At 44.5% G+C, this 13,813-nt stretch overlaps 1 protein-coding gene across 9 annotated transcripts in view; it reads left to right on the plus strand.

The window, feature by feature from the left end:
- sorbs1 (sorbin and SH3 domain containing 1) overlaps positions 1 to 13,813 on the plus strand; it is a 41,184-nt gene that overhangs the window by 20,385 nt on the left and 6,986 nt on the right. For 8 of the 9 annotated variants that reach the window (XM_086180192.1, XM_086180190.1, XM_086180191.1 and 5 more), the window contains 7 exons: positions 546 to 629; positions 4,996 to 5,045; positions 6,921 to 7,099; positions 8,946 to 10,361; positions 11,459 to 11,523; positions 11,683 to 11,853; positions 13,150 to 13,196. In XM_086180192.1, coding sequence (XP_086036318.1) covers positions 546 to 629; positions 4,996 to 5,045; positions 6,921 to 7,099; positions 8,946 to 10,361; positions 11,459 to 11,523; positions 11,683 to 11,853; positions 13,150 to 13,196 — 2,012 coding nt within the window. The remainder of the gene's footprint in view (positions 1 to 545; positions 630 to 4,995; positions 5,046 to 6,920; positions 7,100 to 8,945; positions 10,362 to 11,458; positions 11,524 to 11,682; positions 11,854 to 13,149; positions 13,197 to 13,813) is intronic. The other variant, XM_086180189.1, reaches the window with a different exon arrangement.

Consider the following 13,813-nt stretch of genomic DNA (forward strand, 5'->3'; position numbering starts at 1 on the left):
GTGGAGCGCTAGCTCATATCGTATGACTGAAGGTTAGGTGGCAGGGAATAAGGGTGAAGGAGGTCAGATACTTTTGTTTTAAGTGTCACACAACCACAAAATGACTCGTTTAACAATCAGAATTTGACCCATTTAGTCTTAGAACGGAAGAGCCATATGATTAAATTATTTATCCACCCTCTAGTTAGCAGAGGGCCAATAAGGAGCAGCCCCATGGCTGGTATAAATTTCTGGTGTACCCATTGAGCATGCTCAGTATGCATCCCTCCACTGCATACACTGTGAGATGAAAAGAGATTTACCTGACGGCGATGAGATTAATTAGCATTATGTGAACCTGTTTTGAATGTAAAAGTGTCACACTGTAGCTTTAACTTGGAAAGATGTGAACCCATCCCTCAATTTACTGTCATGATGGGATAGAAACCCTCTCAACTGAAACAAAAAAATGTCTGCTGGCTCATGACATTGGTGTGTATAATCTGTGCTGTCTGAACTGTCTTCTCTTTGTCTTTCTCCTCCATCTCTTGTTGCCATGCCCCTAGACTCAGGATGTAAGTCCGGAAGATGTAGATTTAGAGAATGAGCCGTGGTATAAATTCTTTTCAGAGATGGAGTTTGACAAAGCGGTAAGTGGTTGCTGTCATTCAAGTGACAGTATTTTATTGCATGTGATAACATCTATGTTCAAATAATTCCCTAAACAAACTGTGTCTGTCTCTGAGGACTACTCCAAATACCACTTCCACGTTCACTTTACAACATTGGACTGAATCCCTTCCTTTACATAACTGATTCCTCCACATAAAAGTCATGTGACGCTATGCCTTAGAGGAGACTTTGTTTCCTCTTGAACTTGATATGAGACCATATTTCCTATGAACTCGGCTCAGTCAGACATTTTTTTTATGCTCCCCCGTTTTTTTCACCATTTTCCCTTCATTTTTTTTTTTAGGATATATATTAGCACGTTAGCATGTATTGTAAACGATGTCATTCCTCACCATCACCTTGTCTTAAAAGTAAGTTTGTCCCTGAAAGTGTAGTTCTGTTCTCATCAAATTTGTTTTGCTTGTTAGCTTTTGAAGCTGTATGATGGAGAACATTCCTGTTCATCTTCCATTCTTATTTTTTTGCCTTCACATTTATCACGAGACTGATGTGAGTTTATCAGCTAATACATCATTGCTTTTTCCTCCTATAGAAGAGTTTTGCCTCCCTTAGCAACAATGGTGGCATCCCTGTTCCTCCATGTCATTCACTCCCAATAGGGGACACTGCTCATTTTGAGGTGCACACTGCCAGTTAGAATGCACATCACAAGCCAGAGGCCTGGATTGATGATGGCAATTCATCCAGGAGTCACTCTTCACTTGGAGGAGTGGCTTCAGTCCACACGAGCATTGGGCTCCAGGATAATCCCAGGTCGTTGAATTAATAACTGCTGCCCATCTGCTATCTGGTATATTTACCTAAATATCTGAAGGGCTGCGAGCATGTTGAATCATTTAGGTATACAGTGTCACGCCATATCCACACCCCAGGTCTTAGTTGGCGCCACACAACCACTGGCCTGCCAAAAGCAGATGTTAGTTCCAGGGCCACACCAGCACACCCTGGATCATATGAGGTGGCACCACTGACTAGGACATGAGGTCATGTGCTCGCAGCCAGACCAGTCTGATGTTCCCACTGATAGCAGCTCCAGGTCAGTGTATATGTGGAGGAGGTTTAGCGGTGGAGGCGGCTGACTCTCTGCCTGGATGGTTGCCAGATGAGCTTGGCTTGATGACTGGCTCCTGTTTAATGTCAAAGTCACTTCAAAAGCTGCACCTGGTATGTGTAGTATTTGACCTTAAGGCTCAGCCAGACATACTGGCTCATTGGAGTTTGATTGACATATCACTCTGTATTAGTGGACGGGAGATGTGGCCGGAAAAATAACAGTGCTTACGGGTTAAATGAGGAGCCGGTCCACTTAGCTCCCACTCTAAGTAATAATCATCAGTGTTGTGAAGTATTGTTATGACTACCTATTACTTGTAATGAAGAAGCAGTTATACAATAAGGAGAAATTTCTCGACAGTATTGAAAGTTTATTCCACTCCTTGTGGTGTCCCACAGCTAAATGGCTGGTTGTCAGACAAATAGCTTTCAAAAGCAGGCGTCCTGTAAGTGACATTTACATACATTGAAGAGACACTTGCCTCAAAAAAGTGTATTTTACTTCTCAAGTACTCACAAACAGGTGTCTTGAGCTCACAAAGATGTTATTTTTCTGCATCACTTATTTCGGGCTCCAGAATGTAGAAAGTGAGAGAAGCGTGTATTTAGCTTGAAGCTAATGGTGACTGACAGCTAACAACAGTCAACTGGAAGTAGTTCGGTTGTAGCTCAAAGTGTTTGTGGATCACTTAGAATACAGCTGGATAAAGTCGAGGGTTGAATTATACCGGACAATGTTCTTAAGAGTTTGTAAACTTCTTAAACTTGTTCTTAGACAATTTTGCAGTTTTTTAGCAGTCAGTTCACCAATTCAAGCTAAATATATGCGGCTGCCTCCCTCCGCATTCTGGAGACTCCAAGTTTTACAGGAGGGGAGATACATCTTTGTGAGCTCAAGACATCGATCTGTTCCTGACAGGCAGAATACACTCTTTTAGTGAAGTATCGCTTTAAATACTGTAAGTATTTTCTCTGCTCATCCATTTTCTATCATATTATCACAACCATTAGCCAGTAAACTAATAGCTCTCGACTATGAGTGACAGCTGTACTGTTTATAATTACACTAATGGTCCTCTTGATTAATATTAACCAATCCTAGCTTCAGGTGTCGATGTCTGCTAACACCTAGAGTGACAGTTACGGTCAAACATAGGCTCATCCACACACACGTCTATGAATTCCACACATAACTATGGTCAGGAAGAGCATTTTGCCCCCCCACAACCGCCAGAGTGACTCCATCTGTTGAGCACATGCTGACGAGGGGGCCACACTGTCTCAGCCCAAGTTTCATGGACCCCCCCCCCCCCCCATCCTCTCCCCTCCCAACCACCTGACATATTCTAAAGGAGGCAACGGCGTAAGCCCGCCAGCTCATTGTGCTTTCATATTTAACCTCTGTTATACACTTAACCTTTACCTTTAAGCATTTAGCGTAGATGAGATAAGGGGCGCGTGGCTATAACAGGCGCCTCACACTGGGGGAGCTGTTTGTTTTCATGAGAACATATCAACATAAATAAGGTGCTGGAAAGAATGGGATTCATGTTACCATGACCTACTCATGATCGCTATTTTGAATATGAAAGCAGCACACAGGAGCCGTCCTCTGAGAAGCTGGTGACACCTGTTAGGAAACATGAAATTCTGCAGAAACTTTGTCATCGGTGTTCCACTGAATCACTGAGGCTTGACTTCATGACCTTATATACAGCCTTAGACATTTCATGCATCCCAGGAAGTAAAAGATTTCAACACTGTGGCTGTGCCATAGCTCTCAAACAGCCCTGAAATTTCTTAGCGGGAGCTTTTATGTGTGTCTTCACCTAATATGTCAAACTAGTTTGAGTACTTCTCTGTCACTTTTTTCTAATTGCCTCTTTCCTTGAACGGATGCAAAGTTGATCAATTTTCCGTTAACGCTGAAGAACCTAAACGGACACTAATCAGGAATATTGTCCTTTACTCCACATCAGACTCCCATACATCCTTCCTGTTTACTTTCCACTTATACTTACTATTGTGTGTGTGTGTGTGTGTGTGTGTGTGTGTGTGTGTGTGTGTGTGTGTGTGTGTGTGGTGTGTGTGTTAGTTCAATTACCCAGGGTGTCAGATCTTCTCCACTTGTTGGAGATAAGTTTGGAGGGAGGATACAAGGAAGAACAGCAGATTAGTGAATGACACTGGCATGGTCTCCGAGTTGACATGGAACATTTAGCTTTATAAATAGATCAGAATATAGACCTGCCAGCCTGATGTTCTGTTCTTATAAAGATAGGCATTTATTCTGAAGGGTTATTAATGATCATCCTGCCCTGGCAACTAAGTGCAAAGGCATGTTGTGGCTGTTGAGAATGCTCCTTGTCTGGTCACTGGTTTGGGAAGTGGAGGCCTGTGTGGAAGTGGACGTGGTATTAGCGCAGGGCCAGGCTGGCTGGGATGGGGATTGTGCAATCGTATTTGCAAACAACACTTGTGCTCTTATTCATAGTGCCCGTGTCACGCCTGTTATTTTTACCTGCTGTGACGTCCGAAAAGAGGAAAGCAACAGAAACAGTGGCCTAAAATTAGTCGCCTCTAAACCATTCAAATGGGTGCTACCACACACTCTTGTGTTATGTTCCAAAATAACTTTATTTTATGTTGTGGTCTTTTAACCTTTTTTTTTTTTAATTTCTCTCTGCCTTGATGTTTTGTTTTCTCTATAACACTGTTATATTTCAGCAGCCTATTGTATTCTCTACTTGTCAGTAAGCATTTGTGTGTCTGAAAGTGTGTGTGATCGGGTATTGAATGTGTGTGAGTGTGTAATTTGGCCTGTTTGCACCACCAGCTGGTTAATTGTCCTCCGGTCTGGTCCACTGGTAATGAGAGTGACTCAATACCAGACAAAAGAGACGGCTTCACTGGGAGACAGCAGCTCATTGGCTGAGCCTGTGACAGCCCCCTCCCCGCATGGGCGCCCCCTGACTGACGCACACCCACCCGCCCACTCCCCCCCCCCCACCCCTATCCACCACTCTCCTCACTGCCGCTTGTTTTCTCCAACTTGCATGCAGGCCAAAACACACGCTTACTCCTTCATGCCAAGCCCAGTCCAAAGACGCTAAGAACCCTGGGTACTGGAGACAGAAACCCACAGCAGCGAGTGAACAACAGAAGAAAAGCCGAGAGAATCTGGCCGTAGCTCATGCTCCTGCCTCTGTTCTAGCTGGAGGAGACCTTCCTGTGGATCTATCAATGACTTCTTTGTTTGGTTTGTTGCAGAGTGCCCCCTCTTTCAGCCCCCTGGAAACAGCCTCCGACCTGCAGCAGTAGTAAGTCCATGCCTCTCTTCCTTACACAAATACTTGTGCTTTAAGTCTTGCTTCCTTTTCCAGCAGGCTGATGATTATTTAGGGCATGTTACGGGGATGAATGTCAGTGTGAGATTTCTCCACCTTGCAGAGCTCGCCAGCTTACAGCGGGGGGGACTCCCGCTTCCTGAGGTGATCCTGTTAATAAGGCAGAAAGCTACCAGAACAGTGTGTCCTCTGTCCGTGTTTCATGGTGTTTTTACGTGGGGCTTGATGGTTGTAGTATGGAGATGGCTGCTATGTGGTGTTTTATTTAAAGGCGATAACCTGTATGTCACTGGCACAGAGGCAACTCTGACAATAGCCAGCCAGCTGCTGCATAACTGAAAAACCGTTATCTCCTCCTGAATGGGTGCAAGTACAGGACCAGCAACTGGCTTGTGAGAGAGGATGCGAGCTGATAATAAAACAAAGCCCTCTTTTGACATTTTCTATTTTAGTTTGTGTAATAAAATGTGAGGAATTTAAGAGCGAGTCATGGTGACTGTCTCATGCTATGTTCCAGGGGGAAACAAACTTCCCCCTCCATTTCTGCTTCAAACTTTCCATCTGCTACATTCATTATGTCATCATGGCCAAGACTTTTCCAATGCAACCTTCTTTCTTTTCTTTTTTTAACATCCATTGATTTGTCATTCATTTGGAAAGAAAGGAGTTCTCGGTGGAGGGGTTCACGCTCTCAAACTTTTCAAAGGAAACCTCAAGTCATAAAGTGGCTTCCTTCAAAGGCACACATGTTTAGGGGCAGGATGTATTTTTTTCTCTTGGGGTCAGTTTGAAACACGAGATATTTTCAAGAGCTTCCCTGTGAAAATAGTAATGGATTATAAAATGCTAAACTATGTGATGAGTGATGTGATAAATGTATGTGTGGTTTTGGATCTCCAACTAGATGTTGTAGTTGAAAAGAAATGGAAATAGGTAATATATATATATATATATATATATATATATATATATATATATATATATAAATAGCCATTATAGGTGTGTTTTTATAGCACTCAGATGATTGAAATCAGTAATTGCAATTGAAGCGTCCAAAAACTCCTCCTCATCATCACAGTTTTTTTAATGTGACTGGTGCCTGTTTATTTCACCAGAACCTTCCCCAGAGGTCGTCATAAATCATGTGTTGCCCCTGAACTGTAGATTTCCTGTATGGCATGTGTGTGACGTCTTGAACGTAACCTACACCCAACATGATTTGAGTGGCTCTCCGCAGTCAGCAGTTCACGTATTTTTTTCTACCAGCTATGAAAGAGCTTCTTGTTGAGGTCATGAACAAGGAGAGTAAAGTATCCATACGTGTGTGCAAGCTTGTAAAACTCTGGCTCGACAGATGTAAAACACATTTCTGGGCATGCTTTACTTTTTCCTCCTAACACCGCAGAAAAGGTGTGTGTTTTTTTTATTCTAAGATCAGTGATTCCAGAGAGATTAACAGCCATGTTTGTCTTCACAAGTAGAGCAACACGAGTAACACGAGAGCGGGTTCAAGAGAGCAAACCTGAGAGTTGTGCAGGTGATGCATCATGTGGGAATGTTCAGGGAATATTTATAGGAATCTGCCCTGTTGCCTTCTAAGGAATGCCAAGATATGTGGTAGCAGTCTATCGGCATCCACTTCCAAAATTTGCTCTTTCTCAAGTTTTCTGTCTTTGATTATTTTGTCTCCTGCATGTCTGTGAAGACAGGAATTACCTCAAGATATCTTAAACCAGAACCATATGACAGCTCATGACCTAATTAGGGTGCCTCTGTTTGTCATAAAAACGTAACGTAAAAACCCACTGTGTTTAATTAGCCATCTATGTTCCTCTCACCACCGTCTAGCTCCTCGAGCAAGGCTGGACACAGCGAGGTGGAGAAAGACGGAGGATCCCCCACAGGTGAGCCTGTGGCTCCAGAATGCGACCGCCATGTTTACAAGAGTGTCCTGGAGGGTGGCGACATTCCCTTACAAGGTCTACGGGCCCTAAACAAGCGCCACGGCAGCTCCTCCTCCTCTAAAGGTAGGATGCTAACCACTTCAGATACATGGCCAGTAAAAGTGTGTATGGTTATGTGTGTGTGGGGGTCAAACAGTGCATTATAAAGGGCTTTCCTGCTGGGACAGAACCAGTGAGTTATAGACTCTGATGTTTGCAGGGATACATGTGTTTCCGCTCCACACATTTTCTTTGCTCCTAGACATCCCCACCTCGCAGCATTCATCCCTCCCTGCAGCTTTTTTATTTATTACCAATGCCATGGGTGTTCTCATCAAATGTGTACCGGACATCTGCTTTGGGAAAGTCATGGAGAGAGTGAGCTTGTCTTTCTAAGTGGATGGAAGCTAACCTTGGGGACGTCTCCCCTCCACACACCCCCACCCTCATGCTCCAGTCACCAGGCAGGTTTAGGGCAAGACTCCAGAGCGTTCCATTGCCAGAGAACGGCGGGCCAGGGAGGGGATGGATGAGGAGGGATGAGTGAGATAAACAGAGCTGTTCTCGGGACAGGGGTGAGATAAACAGGAGGAACACGGAGGGTGGGCAAGCTTGAGGAAGTCAGCTGTCAGTGTGAGGTCAGGGGCTGGAATGCCTGAGCACATGGCAGGGGGAGGAGAGAAGATGAGACGTAAGGAAGAGAGGGGAAGAGACAGATCAGGCTCAGTGACAGGGTGACCCGAGGCGTGCCATTACATTACAACTGGGATGACACACAAGTTTGGTACATTTGTACATTTAATGAAACAAATAATTATGCATATTGCAAAAGAGAATTAAATATGGTGTGGTTTCAGCTTTTTGACAGTCAAATTGATGGAGTAAATGAGATTTGGCGCTTCAGTCAACTGACTAGCATGCTCCCTCATTAGCTTCAGCCAGAGGCACCACCCTCATCATTAGACTCAGTTACTGATCACCAGCCATAAGGTGCAGTGTTGATCACCCCAAAAGGCATGAGCAAGTATCTGAGGCCAAACACTCCATCATGTGGTTCAGTCTCGTGTTCAGAAAATAAAGAAAATCTCTATGAATCGTTGTTTTCAAAGAACCGAGTCTCTCTTAAGGCTTTTAACCCTTCGCTCGCCATGTGCTAGTAGAGATATAATAATATCAGGTGGATGTCCTCAGTGTGTGTATGTGTGCCACATATGAATGTGACAGATGGGTCACTCATGCTGCACAAGTGTCTCACAGCATGTGAAAGTGTGGTGTCATTTCCCGCTTCCATCTGGAGCCCTGTGACGAGCCCACGACAGCCAGGAAGTGACATGAGCATCTTCCAGAGACGGTCTTATTATAGCAGGCTAGTTGACTTGGGATGTATTTCTTGATTATTTATTTACAGCTGCGTAGGGAGACAGTGTGTTAATGCCACGGGCCATGTTTCACTGCGGTTAACTGCTAAAATCAAAGAAGAGCACATGTGGGAAGTTACAAATGGGAGAACATTTAAGATCTACGTGCGCAAAATATTATTTAAACTATTTTGGTACTGCAGTCAGTGTGAGGAATTCTTCTGTGACCTCCAACATCATATAACATTTCATGGCTCCTCTGTTTCACTGTTTTTGTTGCTGTTTACAGTTATAATGATACGGGAATCTGTTGAACAGTAGATTTCTCCTTGTTTCATTTTAACAAAGCATAAATGTTCATGTTACGCTGCTGTGCCATGCTGTTAGTATAACAATCATCTATTACTTGATGCATACAGCATCAAGTCTGCTTCCTCTGCTCATCTAACTTTAATAGATCTTAGTCTTTAATTTAGAAATGTGTTTGATTCTGTTTTAGTGCGTTTGTGTGTGAACCTGTGACCATTGTAATCTAATATGTTGTTTATTCTGTTGTCCTGCATGCTTGCCAGTGGATTATAAAGGTGGGAATGGCTATATAATTTCACCCTGCTCCTCTGTAAATAGTCAATCGGTTCTTGCCAGTAATGCAATAGGTAACCAGTGTAAGAGTAAGACGCCTCTCTCTGCTGCCAAAGCCTGCATACCACAAATCCTGCCATCTAAGTTCAAGCCCAAGCTGCTGCCGCCTGGTGGTGACAGTCAGGAAAGCAGGACTAAAGCTGTCAGGCACCCAAAGGCCCACAGCTGTGAGGATCTCTACACATGTGACCCAGACTGTGCTGGCCTGGAGGAGAGGGACAGTGAGAAACGTTCAGACTCTATCTGTGGTGCCGACGGCCTTAGGAATGTTTCCCCTGCAATCAGGAGGAGCACCTCTGAGTTTTCCAGCCTCTACAGGGTCATGCATCACATCCAGCGACCCAGCTCGGCTGGCTGCAGCCCCCATGGCAGTGTTCGCAGCTTGGCCTCTCTCTTTGAGAGGGCAAAGGCCGACGGGGGTGAAAGGCCAGAGGCCGATGACGGGGGTAGCATTCCACACGATGCAGTGTCGTCACGGGTCAGTGAGTTTGAAATGATCATCCAGCGGTCCAGCGCGACACCCAGCCGCTCTTCTTCCCTGCCCACCCTGCACTCCAGCCACAGCCACAGCCCTGACCACAGCTCATCCCACCTCTACATGGCGTCTGCAGTGTCAGCGGAGTCACTGTTGGTAGGTGACACCACCCAGGCAGGCGCCTGCTCCCCTGTGGAGGTAGAGGGCAAGCACACAGGCGAGGAGGCCTTGTCACCAGACAGTGAGACTGTCGTGGAGGCCGTCTCATCCTCTGAGGACGGACAACATGTTAGGGTGGAGTCCCCCGCAGCCACTGAGGTTGAGGTCGAACAGATCTTCAGAAAAGTTTCCCCAGAGCAGATTCAGTCACCTTTGAGTGGATCAAAGAGCCCCTGTGCCCTTCCGCCTCACAACCACCACCACCTCCTACACCACCTTAACCATCACCTCCACCTCAAACCCAGCAAATGCAAAGGCTCCTGCCCAGCATCCTACACCCGCTTCACCACCATCCTCAGGCATGAGCGGCAACAGGCCACCACCCAGCAGGAGAGGCCACCATCATCTGAGAAGAGGACAACACTGCCTGGGAACCTCTTACTCATGGGCCCTGCTCCCTTCAGGTTACGCAGGAACCTGCAGTCCCAACAGGCTCGCAGGACACTGTCAGCCACCAAGGTGCCATCAAGCACCCAGAGACACTGCAACGTGTCTCCGGAGCTCAGGCCTCTCATCCCTCAGCGTCTTTCCTCCCTAGAGGTCCTGGAGAGGCTGAGTAACGGGGACGGGGGCAACTCTGACCACCTGAGTAATGGGCAGGGCTTGGACGCCAACGGGAACCTACTGCAGCCGCTGGCAGCTCACCGCAGAGGTGGCTATCTCCATCCCTTCACCACTGTCACCCTCCTCTCTTCCACTGTGGTCACTCATTTATCTTGACTCTATCTTCACCTCGTGTCCCTTTTTCTCCACAAAGCGCCACCTTCCATCTGTAGTCTGTGTGGTGTTTTTACAAAGTGACCCGAGTGTCCATCTCATTCAGAGTCTTTGACGTTCTTCCATTTCACTGTGAATCTGTACAACACCTCAGTGACTGTAGGACGTTCAGGCAGCCTTTGGTAACGTATATATGCAGTATATACAGTATATACAGTATATATATATATATATATATATATATATATATATATATATATATATATATATATATATATATCTTGGTGACATCAAATTTGAGTTGTATGCAAGAGTGCTGTATAGCCTGCATGAGCATTACTTCAACACATCCAGTATTTTGCAGTGCACAAAATCATAAATCAGTGCCGTTAAATCAGCACATTATAGTATAACATTGCATATACTCTCAAATTGATGTCTCACCATGTCTGTGTGTATTTCTTTCTCTGTTTTTGAGGATGGGGGGGGGGGGGCTGTACATCTTTCATTCTCAGACAGAAAGTTTGTCGTAGCCAGACAGGATTGTTCCTTTGTATTACAGCCTGTTCTTGGTTTGTGGTTTTTCTTGTGTTCTTCGCTAGGACACCGAATCAAACATCAGTAGTGCGAATGACGAACAAATTTGGTCATGAAGCTTCCTAGCTACTAACATTAATGTTATAATGGATGCTGGTTGGTCGAACGAGTAGTGAAGCCATGAATTCATGTTTGTATTTCTTTTGACACATTTGGTTTTGTAGGTGGTTTTGTTTCTTGTGCTCATTAGTTTTTTTCATGAACACACATTGGATCATTCTGTGGTCATTCCTATGTGCATGCAGGATTACATTTGGCTTTCTAAAATGTGTGTGTGATTGAAGCATGCATGGGTGGTTTTAGTTAATAATCTTTATTGTTAATTCATAGGAATTCAGGATTTGACTGATATATCATCTTGTATTTGCAAGTTTTTGTTATGTTTGGGTTTGTTTCTCAGGTCAAAGGTGAAAATACCTTCTGTTTCTGTTTCAGACTCGTCCCCAGCACACGGGGAGAGCCAGGATGAAGTATTGAGGAGGCGTCACGGGGACAAAGAGGTGATTGTCCTCTAAATTTACACCTCGCTAGCGACGATGTGCAGAGTTTATGAATGAGGAAACAGTTTTTTTACATAACCGACACTTGGTCACATGAATAAAAGAGTAGCAGGGAGCCGTATCTGCTGGGACAAACAGTTCCATCTGCTTTCCTGGCAGAAAATCTTGGAAGAGCAGAGGCGGCTGAAGCGGGAACAGGAAGAGGCTGACACAGCATCGAGGCGACACACCGGCATCGTCCCAACACACCACCAGTTCATCACCAATGAACGCTTTGGAGACCTGCTCAACATCACAGATAACACAGAGAAGAGGAAGTCAGGCATAGAGGTACAATGCAGGGCTGCGTCTTATCCTTCTGTAAGCAGGAAAAAGAGGACAGCTGCTTTGTGTGTGTGTGTGTGTGTGTGTGTGTGTGTGTGTGTGTGTGTGTGTGTGTGTGTGTGTGTGTGTGTGTGTGTGTGTGTGTGTGTGTGTGTGTTTGGCAGGGGGGGAGCTTGTCAGCAGGATTTTTAGAAGGGACAGATGGATTTCTCCTCCAGGTCAAACACTCAGACTGTGAGTGCAACAATAGAACCCAAAATATTAATTATTAAGTTCTGAGAACCGTTTCCAGATGATTTCCAGACTTCCACAGGGCAGTCTGGTCATATAGATGCTCACTCGCCATTTTATTAGGGACACCGAGCTACAGTTCAGAACACAGATGTCATCAAAACACCTCTCTCACTCAGATGCAACATGACAATCCCCATAATTGTAATGAAGGAATAACAAAAATCAAAAGCAGAGATTACAAAATGCTTCACAGAAATAAAAATAAACAACACAGCAAGCACATGTAGTCAAAGTCCCCCAAATTAAAAAAAACAAACAATGAAAATGATCCAAAAAAAAACAGAGGAATAGTTAAAAAAATACTTTTTAAAAGATCCTTCAAAACCTTTTGAGAGAAATATGTTTTCAGATGGACCCTTATTTTGCAATCCTGAGATCATCAGCCAGGTTCCTCTTTAGTCTGCCATCAAGTCCCTGTCTGACAATTCAGATCGTGTGCTGGTCGACAAGAAGCAGGTAATTCAGAAATATAATCCAGGGCTTTAAGTATCATAAGTACAATTTGAAAATTTGATTTGGTTATAAACGAATAGCCATTGTACAGACATCAGGCAAATTTGTGCATCAGAATGTTTCATGAATGAAGGTTTTTTTGCAGGGCTTTGTAAACAGACTGCATTAGTTTAAGTAAGATGTACCTAATAAATCAGCAAGTGTGCACACGTATCGCTATTTTTCGTTGCACCCTTGCTGTGTTTACCAAGGTGTGTCTGCTCTCTTGGCGAGCCAGTCTTACAGTAAACAGCCTCGAGTACCTTTGAACTGAGCGTGCTCCAAATGGTTCATTTTATGGAGTCACTCGTGTGTCATTCCTTACGTGACCAGAATATTTATGTACAGAAGGGACGTGTGAAGGTCGATACTTCATAACGTATACGAGAAAAACTTAAACTGAAATGTCAGGGTGTAGTAACAAAAGCGTGACCAGAATGGGCTTGTATAGAGGTATTTTAGTTCATGCATTCAGGAAGGTTACCCGTTTGACGTATTTGTTTTGTATCCACACAGAGAACTCCAGCCATGGCACGCTTTGACTTCAGAGCAGAATCCCTAAAGTAAGTTGAAGTAATCAGAGTTTTAAATCCATCCATCTATCCATCCATCCATTTTCTTCCGCTTATCCTGTTTAGGGTCGTGGGGGGGGGGGGGGGGGGGGGGGGCTGGAGCCTATCCCAGCAGCTTCTGGTTGAGAGGCGGGGTTCACCCTGGATGGGTCACCAGGGCCTCAATTTAGAGTATCAATCAGCCTCGTCCCCTCTTGATGTCTTTGGACTGTGGGAGGAAACTGAAGTACCAGAGAGAACCCACACAGGAACAGGGAGAACATGGAGACTCCACACAGAAAGATCCCAAGCCCGAGCCGGGACTTGAACCCGGAACCTTCTTGCTGTGAGGCAACAGTGCTGACCACTGCACCACCGTGCCGCCAAGTTTGAAATCATACGGGGCAAAAATAGTTTTTAGTTTATTTTCAGTCTTTTATTATTTAGCTTTTTTAGTATATGAACACCCCTCTTTTAGTTTTGTATTATTAATTTTTTTCTGTTTTTTAGTTTATGTTGAGCACGAGTCAGGACTTGCAATTAAAAAAAATGTAAAGGTGCCACCAAAATCTTCATTTGTTGATTGATTGATTGATCGATTGATTTAGGTGGTTAGGTGCTGTAAAATC

The sequence above is a fragment of the Aulostomus chinensis genome, chromosome 16, assembly GCF_037954235.1.
Source record: "Aulostomus chinensis isolate RoL2024-O1b breed Wild chromosome 16, RoL_Achi_v1.0, whole genome shotgun sequence".
NCBI lineage: Eukaryota > Metazoa > Chordata > Actinopteri > Syngnathiformes > Aulostomidae > Aulostomus > Aulostomus chinensis.